The sequence below is a fragment of the Scyliorhinus canicula genome, chromosome 15 (assembly GCF_902713615.1).
Source record: "Scyliorhinus canicula chromosome 15, sScyCan1.1, whole genome shotgun sequence".
Lineage (NCBI taxonomy): Eukaryota > Metazoa > Chordata > Chondrichthyes > Carcharhiniformes > Scyliorhinidae > Scyliorhinus > Scyliorhinus canicula.
Window position 1 is genome coordinate 29,363,438 of NC_052160.1, and position 18,318 is coordinate 29,381,755.

At 44.5% G+C, this 18,318-nt stretch overlaps 1 protein-coding gene across 8 annotated transcripts in view; it reads right to left on the reverse strand.

Annotated features, from left to right (window-relative positions):
• The window catches only part of LOC119978565, a 73,613-nt gene that overhangs the window by 32,893 nt on the left and 22,402 nt on the right, over window positions 1-18,318 (reverse strand). For all 8 annotated transcript variants that reach the window (XR_005463490.1, XM_038820301.1, XM_038820299.1 and 5 more), the window contains 13 exons: window positions 17,707-17,799; window positions 16,372-16,758; window positions 14,255-14,429; window positions 11,872-12,060; window positions 11,291-11,485; window positions 10,081-10,275; window positions 9,780-9,896; window positions 9,238-9,382; window positions 8,068-8,386; window positions 7,674-7,759; window positions 7,003-7,157; window positions 5,867-6,005; window positions 5,566-5,697 (listed from right to left, as the gene is read on the reverse strand). Coding sequence is in view for 7 of the 8 variants with exons in the window: in XM_038820301.1 (XP_038676229.1) it covers window positions 5,566-5,697; window positions 5,867-6,005; window positions 7,003-7,157; window positions 7,674-7,759; window positions 8,068-8,386; window positions 9,238-9,382; window positions 9,780-9,896; window positions 10,081-10,275; window positions 11,291-11,485; window positions 11,872-12,060; window positions 14,255-14,429; window positions 16,372-16,758; window positions 17,707-17,799 (2,327 nt within the window). In the remaining variant the exon portion in view is untranslated. The remainder of the gene's footprint in view (window positions 1-5,565; window positions 5,698-5,866; window positions 6,006-7,002; window positions 7,158-7,673; window positions 7,760-8,067; window positions 8,387-9,237; window positions 9,383-9,779; window positions 9,897-10,080; window positions 10,276-11,290; window positions 11,486-11,871; window positions 12,061-14,254; window positions 14,430-16,371; window positions 16,759-17,706; window positions 17,800-18,318) is intronic.

The window sequence follows — 18,318 nt, forward strand, 5'->3', positions numbered from 1 at the left end:
ATGGAGTTCTGAAATGGACGCAGGCCCCATGAGAAACAACAGGTGATGTAATTTCAGAGCTGATAGTGGTAATGCCAGAAAACAGTAAATGTTGGAAATACTTAGCAAGCCTGGCAGTATCTGTGGAGAGAAAAACAGTTAACGTTTCAGGTCAATGACCATTCATCAGAACTCTCCTATGTCTTATGAATATGGTTGACTCCTAACTGCCCTCTGAAATGGTCACTCAGCTGTATTAAACTGCTACAAAAAACAATAAAAGCAACACTGAAACATTGCCCTTGGCACCAGTCACAATGTAGCTCAGTCTAGTTGACTCTGCAGTCATCTTCCCTACCACCCGGGGGCCTCGCTAAAATTGGGAGAGCTGTCCCATAGAGTCGTCAAGCAACAGCCTGAAATAGTCATACTCACCAAATCATATCCTACAGCCAATACAGCCAGAATGGAAGCAGACAATTAAACAACTAACTGTTCCAACTCTACCAACATCTCGATCTTCAATGATGGAGCAGCTCAGTACCTCAGTGCAAACGACAAGACTGAAGTGTTTACAATTATCTTGAACAAGAAAGTGCCAAGAGGATGATCCTGGAGGTCACTGCATTACTGAAGCCAGTCTTCAGCCTATTAGATTAATTCCATATTCTATCAAGAAACAGCTGAGCACATTGAGTACATCAAAGTGTATGGGTCCTGACAATATCCAGCCTGTCCACCATCTGCAAGGCACAAATCAGGAGTGTGATGGAATACTGACCACTTTCCTGGATGAGTGCATCTCCAGTAGTACTCAAGAAGCTTGACACCATCCAGAACAAAGCAACCCACTTAATTGGCATCCCATTCACATAGATTCATTTGCTTCACTACTAATACAAAGTGTATACAATCTACAACATACACTGAAACAACTCACCAAGGCTCCTTGGACAGCTCCTTGAACCTTCCACCCATGATTGCTACCATTTGGAAGGACAAGGGCAGCAGATACTTGGGAACACCACCACCTGGAAATTGATCTCCAAGTCACTCACCTTCCTGGTTTGGAAATATATTGATGTGGAGATGCCGGCATTGGACTGGGGTGAGCACAGTAAGAAGTCTTACAACACCAGGTTAAAGTCCAACATGTTTGTTTCAATCACTAGCTTTCGGAGCACTGCTCCTTCACTTGAGGAAGGAGCAGTGCTCCGAAAGCTAGTGTTTGAAACAAACATGTTGGACTTTAACCTGGTGTTGTAAGACTTCTTACTGGAAATATATTGTCATTCCTTCACTGTCCCTGGGTCAAAATCCTGGAACTCCCTCTCTAACAGCACTGTAGGTATACCTATACCACATGGAATGCAGTGGGACAAGAAAGTAGCTCACCACCACCTTCTCAAGGACGATTAGGATTGGGCAATAAATGTTGGCCTAGCAGCAATGCCACATCCCATGTGTAAGAATTTTGATCCTGAACTAGCTGTACTCATGACCAGACTGTTCAAGTTACAACACAGATGTACATCTGACAAAGTAGGTTTTTTAATTCATTTACAGGATGTGGACGTTGCTGGATAAGCCAGCATTTATTGCCCATCCCTAGTTGCCCTTCAGAAGGTGGTGGTGAGTTGCCTTATTGAAGCGCTGCAGTCCTTGAGGTGTAGATACACCCACTGTGCTGTTAGGGAGGGAGTTCCAGGATGTTACCACAGTGACAGTGAAGGAACGGCGATATATTTCCAAGTCAGGGCAGTGAGTGACTTGGAGGGGAACCTCCAGGTGGTGGGGTTCCCAGCTATCTGCTGCTCTTGTCCTTCTAGATGGCAGTGGTCATGGGTTTGGAAGGTGCTGTCTAAGGAAGCATGGTGAGTTACTGCAATGCACTTTGTAGATGGTACATACGGCTGCCACTGTTCATCGGTGGTGGAGGGTTTGAATGTTTGTGGAAGGGTGAGAAATTGAGTGGGCTGCTTTGTCCTGGATGGTGTCGAGCTTCTTGAGTGTTCTTGGAACTGCACCCATCCAGGCAAGTGGAGAGTATTCCATTACACTCCTGACATGTGCCTGGTAGATGGTGGACAGGCTTTGGGGGGTCAGGAGGTGAGTTACTCGCTGTAGGATTCCTATCCTTTGACCTGCCCTGGTAATGGGGCTGGTTTTATCACAGTGGGCTAAACAGCTGGCATGTAATGCAGGGGAAGGCAGCAGCGCGGGTTCAATTCCCGTACCGGCCTCCCGGAACAGGCGCCAGAATGTGGCGACCAGGGGCTTTTCACAGTAACTTCATTGAAGCCTACTTGTGACAATAAGCAATTATTATTATTGTTAGACACAGCGTTTATAAGGCTAGTCCAGTTCAGTTCCTCAACAATGGTAACACCCCAGGTTGTTGATTGTGGGGGATTCAGCGATGGTAATGACATTCAATGTCAAGGGCCGATGGTTAGATCCTCTTGTAGGAGATGGTCATTGCCTGGCACTTGTGTGGCGTGAATGTGACTTGCCACTTGTCAGCCCAAGCTTGGGTATTATCCCGGTCTTGCTACATTTGGACATAAACTGCTTCAATATATGAGGAGTCGCGAATGGGGCTGAACATAGTGCAGTCATCCACAAACATCCCCACTTCTGACCTTATGATGGAAGAGAGGTCATTGATGAAGCATCTGAAGTTGGTTGGGCCTAAGGCACTACCCTGAGGATCTCCTGAAGTGATCTCCTGGAACTGAGATGATTGACCTCCATCATCACAACCATCTTCCTTTGTGTCAAATATGACTCCAACCAATGGAGAGTTTCCCTCGATTCCTATTGACTCCAGTTTAGCTAGGGCTCCTTGATCCCATATTCAGTCAAATACTGCCTTGATGCCAAAGACAGTCACTCTCTCCTCACCTCCGGCATTTTGTCCATGTTTGAACCAAGGCTGTAATGAAACAGGAGCTGAGTAACCTTGGCGGAACCCAAACTGAGCGTCCATGAGCAGGTTATTGCTGACTAAGTGCCGTTTGATAGCACTTGTTGATGATTCCTTCCGCCACTTTGCTGATGGTGGAGAGTAGACTGATAGGGCAGGGCGGTAATTTGCTGGGTTAGATTTGTCCTGTTTCTTGTGTACAGGACACACATGGGCAATTTCCCACATTGCCGGGTAGATGCCAGTGTTGTAGCTGTACTGGAACAGCTTGGTTCTGCAGCACAAGTCTTCAGTACTATTGCCGGGATATTGTCAGGGCCAGTAGCTTCAATTTTACAAGGGCTGACTAATTGAAGCCACAGTCAGTCAAATGCTGCTTTGATGTAAAGGGTAGTCACTCTTACCTCACCTCTGGAATTTAGCTCTTTATTTTCCCCTATGCTTGGACAAAGGTTGTAATGAGGTGTGAATCTGCAGCATCCAGTGCCTTCAGGTGTTTCTTGATATCTCTAGAGTGAATTGCATTGTCTGAAGACTGACATCTGTGATGCTGGGGACCTCCGGAGGAGACTGAGATGGATTATCCACTTGGCACTTCTGGCTGAAGATTGTTGCAAATGCCTTAGCCTCGACTTTTGCACATGGGCTCCTCCAAAGTTGAGGATGGAGATATTTGTGGAGCCTCCTCCTCTAGTGAGTTGTTTAATTGTCCACCACCATTGACAGCGGGATGTGGCAGGACTGCAGAGCTCAGATCTGATGTGTTCGTAGTAAACTGTCAGATCCACAAAAAGTAGAACAAATCAAATCTAGCCAATTACTGCCTCATTACTCTCAAGCATCAGCAATGTGAAAGAAGGTGTCAGTAACAGTGCAATAAAACAGCACTTATTCACCATCAACCTGCTTAAAGATTAGTATGAATTCCAGCAGGACCACTTGGTTTCACACCTCATTACAACCTTTGTCCAAGCATAGGGGAAAATAAAGAGCTAAATTCCAGAGGTGAGGTAAGAGTGACTACCCTTTACATCAAAGCAGCATTTGACTGACTGTGGCTTCAATTAGTCAGCCCTTGCAAAATTGAAGCTATTGGGAATCATCTCGCCACTGCCTGAAGTCATAAATAGGACAAAGGAAGTTGGTTGTGGCTGTTGGAGGCCAATCATCCCAACCCCAGGACATCCTCAGGAGTGCCTCAGGGCAATGTTCCAAGCTCAAGTATCATCAGTTGCTTCGTATCAAAAGTGGGATGATGATTGCATAGTGTTCAGTTGCATTCATAAATTCTCAGCAGTCCATGCCTGCATGCAGAAAGACCTGAACAGCATTCAGGCTTGGGCAGATAATTGGCAAGTAATATTTGCACCACACAAGTGCCAGACAATGATCATCTCCAACAAAAAAAAAATCCGCTTATCTCCAACAAAAAGTAGAATCTAATCATTTCCTCTTGCTATTTAGGGCAACACGGTAGCACAAGCAGCTAGCACTGTGGCTTCATAGCGCCAGGGACCCAGGTTTGATTCCCCGCTGGGCCACTGTCTGTGCGGAGTCTGCACGTTCTCCCCGTGTCTGCGTGGGTTTCCTCCGGGTGCTCTGGTTTCCTCCCAGTCCAAAGACGTGTAGGTTAGGTGGATTGGCCATGCTAAATTGCCCTAGTGACCAAAAAAGGTTAGGAGGGGTTATTGTGTTATGGGGATAGGGTTGAAGTGAGGCTTAAGTAGGTTGGTGCAGATTCAATGGGCCGAATGGCCTTCTTCTGCACTGTATGTTCTATATTTTATTCAATGGCATTGCCATTGCTGAATTCTCCACTATCGATATCCCGGGGGTTACCATTGACCAGAAATTCAAATGGATCTGTGCATAAATACTGTAGTTAGAAGAACAGGTCAGAAGTTGGGAATTCTGCACTGAGTAACTCATCTTCCTATTCCTCAAAATCTGTCCACCATCTATAAGGCACAATTCAGGATTGTGCTGGAATACATTTCACTTGCCGAGACTAGTGCAGCTCCAGCAACTTGAAGCCATCCAGGACAAAGCAGCCTGCTTGATTGGCACCTCATCCAGAACATTAAACATTCATTCCCTCCACAACTGCTGTACAGTAACAGTGGCAGCAGTGTTGTATCATATACAATATGCATGGCAGCAACTTGCCAAGTGTCTTTTGACAGCACCTACCAAACCTGCAACCGCTACCACCTATAAGAACTAGGGCGCAATTGCACAGGAACATCCAAAGGTTCATGCTAAGCTGAGTGGCCCATAAGTTTCCATGCAGGCTGCTCACAAATTGACCCCTTTAAGTTATCACGAATGTGCAGCCACGCAAATATTTTAAAGGCCTTTGCACTTAAATGAATCGAGGGAATGTTGAACACCAGCATCTGCAAGTTCCTCTCCAAGTCACACACCATTCTGACTTGGAACTGCATTGCTGCTGATTAGCTGAGACTGGGTTCAAATCCTGGAAGGTCCCCCCCCCTCCCAATGCTATCGGTGTACCTGCACCACATAGACAGCAGTGGTGCATCCCACGAACAAAGAAAAAAAACTGATCTGAAAAAAAGCTGATGCCACTGGACTCCAGGATCCCTGCCACTGGCTGGTACTCCCACTTCCCCAATTTATCATCTATTGCAAAACCTTACCTAAGCCCTGCAGCGTTTGTTCAGTGTAGGGAGCCACGTGAAAACACAATTCAATCTCAAATTTGGTATTGGGAGGAAGCCTGTTCCGAACACCTTTGAGTAATCCCTGTTCCGCCAGCTCATTCGCTATACCTACAGCAGGACACAAGCACAGTGTGAGTACAATGTAGTGTATGAAGAGTTGAAATAATGGTGGCAGATCAGTGACTATAGAGGAATTAGTAGCTCAGTTAGGTCAGGATGCTACTGCAAAAACTCAACCAAATAACTCCATACTGGTGAAATATTTGTATTATTGTACCTTTCAGCAAGCTGACAACATGATGATTTGCGTTTTCTTTCTTTAAAAGTAGCAAGAAGCAGGGACAGGGCAGGTTTGTGGGAGGGCCGCCATCAGAATCGTGAGGAATTAGGGCTCCACTTCCGCAAAATACTGGGATCTGCAATAGCAAAGGAGTTTCCCTGTTGAGAGCTCCGAATAAACAATGGGCCGCAAGTTATTCAACTGTCCATTATCGAGTATTCCACAAATCGCTGAATATATTCTCACTTGATACATTAAATTGCATATCCCCCAACACGACTCACACAATTTTATCCTTCACTCACCTCTGGCTGGCAAGGTTCTACCCCGGTGTGCCTTTTACAATGCGAACGTCCCTTCTCATGGTTTCTTTTATGTGAAATAGGAACTATTCAAATATGTAATTTTTCCCCTTAGAAGGTGCAATGGTCTTTGCATCAACCACTCCCTGTGGTAAAGCATTCAACCCAATCACAACACTCTGCCCATTCTGTCAGCATATGTCTCTGTGCTGTCTGTTACCTTCCTCCTTCGTGTCTACCAAACCCACTTCTGAATATAGTGTTACCAATTCCCAAATACAAATCATCTGTGCATACCAAGAAAAGGAAAGGACCGAGTACTGACCCTTCCAACACTTACAATCTGAGAAACATTCATTTATCCTAACTCTTTCTTTCCTGTCCTTCAAAAAGCTTTTATTCGTGCTAAATTTCTTGAAACCATATTGCTACAATCTTTGAAAATGGACTTGTTAAAAACAATTTCTACCAGACTCAGTATTATCTTTATCTACCTAAATGGTGTTAAACTTGTCACTCATGACTTGATTTAACAATTCTGGCTCTCCTTGATTAAGTCATGATCAGGAACAGAAAGAGACCATTCAGCCTCTCTAGCCTATTAACATTAGATTGTGGATGACATATTTGTACTTCAAAGCTATCATCGTTCTCTCTCTTGATTAACTTGTACTATATCTATTTGCTGTGACCCCCGATTTTCTCCCAGTGTGCTGTATCCTCTTACTTTGACCTTCTCCCACTGTGCCATAACCCTTTAACCATGGCCTCTGACATTCTCCCAGTGTCGGAACCATTTATTAATGACGCTGATCTTCTGCTGTGCTGTACCTGCATACTTGTAATCCCAAGGCTCCCCGCTCTCTTTGCAGACAATCGAAGGCGTCGCATACCCTGTAGACTGAATCCTCGCTTGGTACAGATGGACATTATATCTCCATAGCAATGAGGTGGTACAGCAGGAGATACTAGCAGAAATATGTCAGCTGAGATACAAGCAAAAGTGAGAAACTCAATATTTCTTTCAAATTATACAGTGATATTTGTTTATGGTGGGGCATGCAACCTGCATGTCAATGACTGATGAGGCAGAAGGCAGAAAGCCACATTCAGCTTGAAAACATCCATTTTCCAACACCATTCATGTTCACAGCAGTGAACAGCCCCTTCATCATCATGCAATTAATCAGGAGGCACTGGGTGACTGAAGGTCATCACACGCGACTGCCAGGGCTTGCCTCTGTATTTCAGGAATCTCAGTCACTGGAACGGACTGCTTCCCTTGGAAGTGACTAGCAGAAAATATTTAACAAAGATTAAAGGGTTCTTATTGGAATGGTACAGTGTCTTCTCTTACAGAAATGGTACAACATATGTTACTCTTCAAGAACCAGACTAGATCTGTGGTCTTCTGCCAAGAATCAGTATAAACTCACAGCCTCCTAATTGGAGCAGGGCCTTTAGTTACTTGTACAATATTCTGTCCGAGCATTGGGATGTACCTCTAATTGTTGCAACAAGTGTAGCAGGAGGCCTGCAAGTCTCTCTGGGGTCTATGTGGGTTCCCGTAGACTGGAGATTTTGAGATCTGTGGATGAAGGATTGGTACAGTAGAAATAGAATCAGGCTGTGTATCAAAATCCTTGACAAGTGCAAGTTTAAATAAAAATTGATTTTTTATTTATTTCTCTTGATTCTTTTGTCAACTTGGCTGAATTATGTTGAACGCTCACCTCTGAGTCAGCAGTCATGAACTCAAACTGCACTCCAGGAATTGAGTGCCTAATGCAATGGGACAAGCTTGTTTTTGCAGTACTGGCAGAATTGAGGGAGAGCTACACTGTGATAGAATCTCTGTGGTGTTCATTGTAACGTCCTTTTCAGTGTGTTACATACCTGGATTTCAAACTGTTTTTCCTGCCAGGGTTCTGAACGCCTACTCGTACAATCCCATTTTCAGGAATCCTTCCACCAAACCACACGCAGAGCTCCCAGTGGATACGGCTTTCCTGGTGTGGGGAGTAGAGGACTGGCTCATCACGATGCTTGCAGTAAAGGGCATTGATGGAGTGCTGATCTGTCACACTGGCCAGCTGAGGATCTGAGGGCCCAACAATGTCCATCCACAGTGCACGAGCATTCATACCTCTCAGTGCTAATGCCAACAGAGGTCTTGGGTCAGCATCATCTGGAGTGTAAGCAGAAGGCAGCTTACCTGTGGAGGAAAACAAAACACTGTAACCATGGGCTAGATTCCCCGTAAATCGCAATCGGCGCAGGGGCGGAGAATGGGCGTCAACCCCAAAATTTTGACTGGCGCCGTTCCCGCGATTCTCCGGTCGCCGGAGAATTGCTCGGGAGTCTCTCACTTGCGAACTACGCGCCGTGGCAAAGGGGCAGAGGCCCCCCCGCGATTCCCCACGTGAAACCGGCCGAGTTCCCGATGGCGTGGTTCTAACCACCTATCGTCCGTCGGGAACGTTGGCTGGCGGCTGCGGACTCAGACCGCGGCCGTCCTGGTGGTGGGGGGAGGGGGGGAGCCTCATGGACGGCCAGGGGAGCTATCGGGTGTCACGGACTCGCACGTTCTCGGAGGTCTACATTTTTGGTCTGAGCCCGCCATGCCGCACAGGCCGGCCGCTGCAGGACGCCGCCGTGTGCATGCGCAGACTCCCGACCGGAAGTGTGGGGCCCCGTATCCACAGCCAGAGCTGCGAGGAGCACTCTGGGGCCCTGCCAGCCCCCTGCAGGTAGGGGACTCGCGCAGGACTTTCTTAAGGAAAACGCTGGCATGGGGACATAGCCCCATTATTGGAGAATCCAGCCCCATATCTATTAGCAAACGTGTGAAAAATTACCTTTTAAATAATTAATGTAACTATGGATTTGAATTCTATAATATTTTGTTTGGTAGAGAGAGATTTACGAGAGTTTTGAATCGAGTGAGTGAATCCAGCCAAGGGTTTGCTGGTTGATTCTCCAGGACGATTAATTGGTTATTCCGCTACTCAGACTAAGTTAGAATACACAGCCCACTGGTCACATTTGGCTTTGCACTCTGTTTACCTGCGCTTTCAGCCAGGAGTCTGTGTGAAGAGTAAAGTAGACGAAGGCCACAGATATCTATACCATAGCCAAGGATGAGCTGCAGTGTGTGATGAAGGGCCATAGGATTAATCAATAAGTTATCAAAAATTAATGCCATGGTAATCTGAAACAAAGTAATGGTGAAATGAATTAATCAAACTTAATTCTAAGTAAGCATCTACTTTAAAACAATCTGTTGACATTCACACATAAAAGGAGAAGCTTACAGACAAGTTTGCCCTCAATTTCCTGCTCTGTGGGATGGTGGGCATAATCTGCTGTTGGTTTCCTCCAGTAGATATTTGCTGGAGTACAGATATTGTACCCAAGTGCTGTACACCGTAACAGTCATTTCTCACATGATGTCAAGTCAGTTTTTCGCATGACCAACACTTAGGATTTGTGTCTCTTTACTTCTATGATCCATCATTAATTATGGACCTGACTGGATATTTACACAGGTATGTTTCATTCCAACACATGCACTGATATATGACAGCAGTGTACAATCCTGTCCTTACCTCTGGTTTCTCCTCACAGCTCTCACTGATCTCAGTCACAGAGGGACAGTAGCTCTCGTCTGTCTCTACTGTCTGCCAATAAAACCCCATCTCAGTTTCAAATATTTTCTTAACAGTCTGTGTAAAAACCAAAGGACAGCGGAGCTAAGTTCAAATTCTCATCAGGGTTACAGACTCAAAGATCCTATACTTGTTATATTATCTTTTACATCCTCCTGGTGCAACTAAACAACACATACATTCAGTGTGACCGACACTCATGAGAGTGCTCAATGTGAACAAAACAGTTATTCATACCCACCTTGAGATCTGAATTGACAGAGATAATGGAGTTGAGACGAACTAGAGGAAGGTAGATTTGTGGAGGGAACATTTGTTCCTGAAGAGAATTATTCAGCTGTTTATACCACCATATCACTGCTTTCAGGCATGTTTGAGATAAGAATTTCACAACTAGCTGATAAAATATTGATGTTCCGCGCAGTTCTTCTTTTGTCTGTGAATAACCAAATAAAGGAGGCTAGGGCAATCAGTTCTCACAGTAAATATCCTTATGACAGTGCCTGCCCCTTTAATCACCCAAATCCCAGGAACAACAGCTACTGATGTACATTCTAGCCTTCCATTGAGAATAGGCAGGGCTGTCACCACATCTGGTTAAGGCACTAAAGCACTGGTTAAGACCTTACAGTAGCTTCATTCTTTAAAATGTCGAATTTTCCATTCACACTATAATCCACACAGTCCTGGATATTTCCTGGGGAGAACAAGAGGTGAAGATATCCAGCCTGCGATGTGCTCACATCACAGATATTGCACAGCTGATTAACATGCTCCACAGATTTCTCTATGTCCCGTTCACATTATTTTCATGCTGCAAATAAGTCCTCTTGCTCACACATGAATGTATTACAGTTCTTTCTCATCCCTAAGTAACTTAAAATAAAAATCCTAAGCAGCATTGTGTGCCCCTGCAAGTTGTGATGGCTGAGATGGGAAGGAGTGTAGCTTATGGCAAGGCAAGATAAAGTCGCCAAAGTCCTAGGTGACTATAGGCTGCTTTCCCCTTTGAGGGGGAGAGCTGACTGGTGTTTTAACCTGAGGGTCACCATACCGAAGGGCAAGGTTGAGAAGGCAGGCCTACATGAATAACCGTACCTATATGAATAACCTCAACTGGTTCAATAATTGAACCCGTGCTACTGGCATCGCTCTGCATCACGAGTCAGCTGTCTAGCCAAGTGAGCTCAAACAGCCTCATGTTGTAAAGGACTGACTAGCAGAAAATATTTAACAGAAGATTAGAAGGGTTCCTGTAGGAATGGTACAGTATGTCATTCCCTAACCGCAATATATATTACTCTAGTTTACTGTATATTACTGTAGCTTATAGACTGCACAAGTGAAGGACATTACAAAATACTAATTTTTCTTCATTCAGTATCCTGTAGATAAACCAGCATTGCGATTAGGAAGAGTAGGCATGGATATTATGAGCAAACACTACTGACCTTGTTTTTCCGGCTCTTACTGTAGGTGGGTTTGCTGGGGCTCGGCCCCTGACTAATTGGCACCACACAAACATAAAGAGCCAGGCCATCTTCTTGCCAGACCTGTTGAAGACCCACCACCTGAAATGGTGCCCTCAACTCCACCTCAGCACAGTCTCCATATAATCCATTCACAGGAACCAGCTGACTGGGAACCTGGGTAACAGGAAAAACAGTTTGTTCATAAACACTTCAAAATAAACATTTTGAAAGTTGGTAATATCAGGTCACTCAAAGTATTAGGTGCATTTATTTTTCTGACATCTTCTTGTAGTTCAGCTGTTGTCCACACATCGCAGTGGTGGAAAATAACAGGCTGAAATCCGTGAAAACTTGACACAAAAGATTGACTTCTAATTTTTTTTAAACAACTGGATCACCATATTAAGAGCAATCGGTTATGAAATACCAACACACTCCTGTCCGGGAGATCTGAAAGATTCTAAAATTAAGACTGTGGCTAGGTGGAGACCACAACCCCTGTTCAACTTAGGAACACTGGAACTCAGTATTGCATCATCCTCTTTTAGCAAGAAACTCACCAGAGAAAGGAACCACGACACCAGTGTATTATACAAGTTGGATGTGGTCATCATTGTGTCTAGAGAGTGTCCAGCCTGCGGTCCACTTGTCACCAGTTGGCCACAGCTGGAGAGTTGGACAATAAGTAGAAGCATGTCACTTCTTCCTTTCTGAGGTAAAGTGCTGATGTTGGGCAAATAGGAGGCCTCCTGAAAATAAAGAAAAGAGAATGAGCCAATGGCTACAGAGCTTCCTCCAGGTATAATTGGACTATGGTTGCCCAGTTATCTAAAAGATGAAAGGAATTTGTGAGACTGCAAATCTGATGTCTCACACAGTATCTTGTCCCCTCTCTGTCGCCTACTGGTTCACACCTGTCACAGTGTGATAACAGGAGCAGGTCATTTCGGTTAATATTAATGTAAATGATCAGTCATTGAGCATATTCAAGTCTGAGATTGAGGAGTGGAGTTCCCTCTATACCACTTTGCTGATACTAACTGCGAAAGAAGAGCAGAGTTCCCTCTAAGCCACATTGCTGATACTAACTGTGTGAAAAAGGAGCGGGTTCCTCCTACACCACATTGCTGATACTGACTGTGTGAAAGGAGTGAAGTTCCTCCTATATCACATTGCTGATACTAACTGGGTGAAAGAGGAGTGGAGTTCCCTCTATACCACATTGCTGATACTGACTGTGTGAAAGGAGTGAAGTTCCTCCTATACCCACATTGCTGATACTGACTGTGTGAAAGAGGAGTGAGTTCCCTCTATACCCACATTGCTGATACTGACTGTGTGAAAGGAGTGAAGTTCCTCCTATACCCACATTGCTGATACTGACTGTGTGAAAGGAGTGAATTCCTCCTACACCACATTGCTGATACTGACTGTGTGAAAGGAGTGAGTTCCTCCTACACCACATTGCTGATACTAACTGGGTGAAAGAGGAGTGGAGTTCCCTCTATACCACATTGCTGATACTGACTGTGTGAAAGGAGTGAAGTTCCTCCTATACCCACATTGCTGATACTGACTGTGTGAAAGAGGAGTGAGTTCCCTCTATACCCACATTGCTGATACTGACTGTGTGAAAGGAGTGAGTTCCTCCTACACCACATTACTGATACTAACTGGGTGAAAGAGGAGTGGAGTTCCCTCTATACCACATTGCTGATACTGACTGTGTGAAAGGAGTGAAGTTCCTCCTACACCACATTGCTGATACTGACTGTGTGAAAGGAGTGAATTCCTCCTACACCACATTGCTGATACTGACTGTATGAAAGGAGTGAAGTTCCTCCTATATCACATTGCTGATACTAACTGTGTGAAAGAGGAGTGGAGTTCCCTCTATATCACATTGCTGATACTGACTGTGTGAAAGAGGAGTGAGTTCCCTCTATACCACATTGCTGATACTGACTGTGTGAAAGAGGAGTGAGTTCCCTCTACATCCACATTGCTGATACTGACTGTGTGAAAGGAGTGAAGTTCCTCCTACACCACAATGCTGATACTGACTGTGTGATAGGAGTGAAGTTCCTCCTATACCCACATTGCTGATACTGACTGTGTGATAGGAGTGAAGTTCCTCCTATACCCACATTGCTGATACTGACTGTGTGAAAGAGGAGTGAGTTCCCTCTAAACCACATTGCTGATACTGACTGTGTGAAAGAGGAGTGAGTTCCCTCTAAACCACATTGCTGATACTGACTGTGTGAAAGAGGAGTGAGTTCCCTCTATATCCACATTGCTGATACTGACTGTGTGAAAGGAGTGAAGTTCCTCCTATATCACATTGCTGATACTGACTGTGTGAAAGGAGTGAGTTCCTCCTACACCACATTACTGATACTAACTGTGTGAAAGAGGAGTGGAGTTCCCTCTATACCACATTGCTGATACTGACTGTGTGAAAGGAGTGAAGTTCCTCCAATACCCACATTGCTGATACTGACTGTGTGAAAGAGGAGTGGAGTTCCTCCTACACCACATTGCTGATACGGACTGTGTGAAAGAGGAGTGAGTTCCCTCCATACCACATTGCTGATACTGACTGTGTGAAAGGAGTGAAGTTCCTCCTATACCCACATTGCTGATACTGACTGTGTGAAAGAGGAGTGAGTTCCCTCTAAACCACATTGCTGATACTGACTGTGTGAAAGAGGAGTGGAGTTCCTCCTATATCACATTGCTGATACTGACTGTGTGAAAGAGGAGTGAGTTCCCTCTAAACCACATTGCTGATACTGACTGTGTGAAAGAGGAGTGGAGTTCCTCCTATATCACATTGCTGATACTGACTGTGTGAAAGAGTGGAGTTCCTATGACACATTGCTCACAGTAACCGTGTGGAAGAGGATTGGCATTGCCTGCGTGCTGTGCGCTCACACTAACCGTGTGGAAGAGGAGTGGTGTTCCCTCTGCGGCACGCTGCTTTCCTGTCACAGACCTCAGGGGCTTCAGGCTGTCCAGCTGCCTGTACAACCGCTGTCGGCTCTGCTGCTCCTTCCTCCAGTGCTCTCTCAGCCTTTGGTCATTTGGCTCCAGACTCCGACTACGACATGGATTACTGTTTCAAAATTAAATAGAATGGAAAAGCAGAATATTTGTTACGAGGTGTGAACCTTTTAAATGTTGTTGTTCAGAAGGTCTGGGTGTGCTCTTTAACATTAATAAAGAATGCCAGCATTCAAGTACAGCATGGAATTAGAATGGGAAATAGCATGGTTGCCTTCACTGCAAGGGGGCTGGAGAACAAGAATAAGACCACGCCAAGAGTCGTGTGTGCAGTCTTGGTCTCCGTATCTAAAGATGGACACATTTGCATTGGAAGCAGTACTGTGAAGGTTCATTAAATTGGTTCCTAGGATCAGAGGCTGAGTAAATTGGACCTATACTCTCTGGTGTCTAAAAGAATAAGAAATGTTCTCATTGAAACACACTAGGTTGTGAAAGAATTTGTTGGACACTGAGAAATTGTTCCCCCTGGCTGAGGAAATAGAACGTGAGGCACAGTCTCAGGATGAGAGGCTGATAATTTAGGACTGAGATGAGGAGAAATTTCTTCACCTAAAAACTTGTGAACCGTTGCAATTCTCTACCCCAGAGGAATGTGGATGCTCCATTGTTGAATATATTTAAGGCTGAGATAGACAGATATTTGGTCTCTCAGTGAATCAAGAGATAGTAAGAAGTCTTACAACACCAGGTTAAAGTCCAACAGGTTTGTTTCAAACACGAGCTTTCGGAGCGCAGCTCCTTCCTCAGGTGAGGTCATTCACCTGAGGAAGGAGCTGCGCTCCGAAAGCTCGTGTTTGAATCAAACCTGTTGGACTTTAACCTGGTGTTGTAAGACTTCTTACTGTGCTCACCCCAGTCCAACGCCGGCATTTCCACATCATGGTAATCAAGAGATAGGGGGAGCAGGTGAGAAAGTGGAATTGAGGCTGAAGATTTCAATGAATGGGGGAGCAGGCTTGTGAGGACATATGGTCTACTTCTGCTCCTGTTTCTTATGTTATGTTCTAAATCAAAATACTTTACAACAGGGAACAAAATAATTATATACAATTTACTCATTAACAGTAGTTTATCCTCATCACAAGGGTTATGGAGTTCCCATCAGGAATTAAACTTGCTGGAAGTATTGAAAGTACATGGATGTTTGCACATTTTTGCCTTTTTTGCTTTCTTTCTGATGATGTCTGTAACGGTTATAAAGCCAAAAACTACCTCAATAAAATTGTTTATTTAAAAAAAGGAATTAAACTTGCTAGTCCGTTGAACACCAACCTGACACTGACCTGAACACCAACAAGTCACTGAGGAGGTTACTGATTAGATGCTACGTACAACCATAATGACTGGCAATTATACTGCACCTTTTGCACGGAATAATGTCAAAGGCACTTCACAGATTAGCGAGAGAAATTAGGAGGGGTGACCAGACATTTGGCCAAAGAGGTGGTTTTCAAAGAAGATCTCAAAGGAGGAGAAGAAGGTTGGGACATAGTTGCACGTAGTTAGAATCATGCTTTTCCCCCATCGCATGATATGTTGTCACTGGTGAACGTTAGAGGTTGGCAAAGATGAGGCTTTGAAAAGATTAAAAGTTAAGGATGAAATTTGAAATTAGGTGCGTTGAGGGACCGTCAGCCAATGTGGACCATAGTTGGTCTGACCTCAGCAAAGGCAAATAGCTCCTCTGTAACTGGAGTGACAAATCCCAGAGCGACAGAGAGAGAGTGAAAGAAAAATCAGAAGAGAAAGGAAACCAGTGGAGATTAAAGCAGAAACAAGATTGAATTCCAATGAAAGGTCATCTTCCTGGAAGTTTACCTCTGTTTCTCTTTCCATAGATGCTACCAGACCTGCTGAGTATTTCCAGCATTTTCAGTTTTGTTTCAGATTTTCAGGATTTGCTGTATATTGCTTTTGTTTGGAAGAACAGATTGATATTTTGTTAAAGCATCTATGAACTTTCCCCGTTTCACGCATATTCCCTTCCTTACCGGTTTATATTTGCAGGATATTGCTCCCTTCCAGGCAGTGTTGGCTCACTCTGTCTGACAGCTGGTATTGTGACTTTTGAAGTACAGTTTTTCAGTGTGGGAGCAGATGCGAGGATGAGTTGGTCACTGGGTGAACTGAGCGCCTCTCGGGCTTGTCTCTCTGTGTTAGAGTCTAGAGCCACAGACACCCCAAGCTGCTCACCGACAGGCTTCTTGCTTTCACTTCTTGCTTTCCTTCTCTTCATCTGGGTTTGTTTGGCTGCATCATCAGTTGCTCCTGTCTGTTCAACTATATGTTTAGAATCACTGTATGGCATTTTTGTGGACTTGACAGAGGCTTTTCGCAGTTGCTTCAGTAACTTGCTTTTACCGGTGCAGTTGCCGTAGCTGGTAGAGAAAAAAATAGATTCAGGTGAATGACTGACATTAAAATTATATGTATTAGGCTCATAATTCTGCAAGTGGGGAGCGTAACGTTAGTGAAACTGTAATCCAGAGGTCTGGACGGATGGCTAACTATTAACAGCCTTCTCAAATGGCCTAGCAAGTCACACAGCTGTAGATAGCTTACCATTGCCAACTCAAGGGCACTGGGGGATGGGCAATAAATGCTGGCCATGACATCACACATGTTCACATCACATGAATGAATAAGAAAAGTGTTCTGGATTCCACCTGGTGCAGGTGTACCCGATTCCCCCAGTATTTGAACTGGCAATTGAGGCTCCCTACTAGTATTGCATATTCATCCGTAAAGCTCTATGGTAACCAGTGTATGTCAGTCTCTGTGAAAGTTGAACAGTTTCTTAAATTTCAGTACAAAGTGGTACATATTTCAGTTGCACAGTAGCGTAGTGGTTGCTTCACAGCACCAGCGACCAGAGTTTGATTTCCAGCTTGGGTCACTGTTGGTGCGGAGTCTGCGCGTTCTCCTCATGTCTGCGTGGGTTTCCTCCCACACGTCCTGAAAGAAGCTTGTTGGGTGAATTGGACATTCTGAATTCTCCCTCAGTGTACCCGAACAGGTGCCGGAATGTGGCGTCTAGGGGATTTTCATAGTAACTTAATTGAAGTGTTAAGTAAGCCTACTTGTGACACTAATAAAGATCATTATTATTATTCAGGAAGAAAATTTAACAGGAAGCATCACTGTGCTGTAACTCACTTGGATATCATTATCAATCTGTGGTACGTGATGTAATCTTAGTCCCACATATAGGTGACAGTTCATTCACACCAATGAACATACTTCAAATTGTGAGAGCTAAAATTCTAATTATGCATTCAAATAGCATGAGTTTCATTCTCTCACTTAAATGATTAACCTTTCCTCACCCTGAGTCACTCTTGGGTTCTTTCTGTTCTCGGTCACTATCATGGGCTGACACGCTGCTCTGGCTGTCTTCCTCAAAGGATGATTCTGTGGAACTGTGTAAAATAACAGGTACAGGAACAAGAATTAAAGATAAGGATTTACTCTCACACCCACTGCCAGCTGGTGGGGATTCCTGGCAGCAGCAAGGCCTTAGGTAATGATGAAACTTGCCGCCATGGTAATGAGGGCTTGTGAACCCAGTAAATCCTACAGGAACCCAATAGGACACAGATAGACTCGCAGCTTGAAGTTGCACACTGAGGCAATTAAGTTATGACTTCAGCTCGGAAAAGCTTCCTTTAGTTTGGGTGGATTTTGCAATCCAGAGCTCTCAAGAGTACTCAGGTGAAGAGTAGTTCAGGAAATCGCATTCCTGAAAATTCTACTTCCCTTTGTGAGTGCTGGATAACCTATCATTATTTCAGTAAAAATGCAGACACTTTGGAAAGAAATGGACAATTTTCTCAATGGTGCTAAGCCATGAAGGAAACTCATGCTTGTTAACCATTTAAATAAGCTGGAAGCAGGCCTGGACAGTATTTTAGTTTAACTGGACCATTATAGGGAAGTTT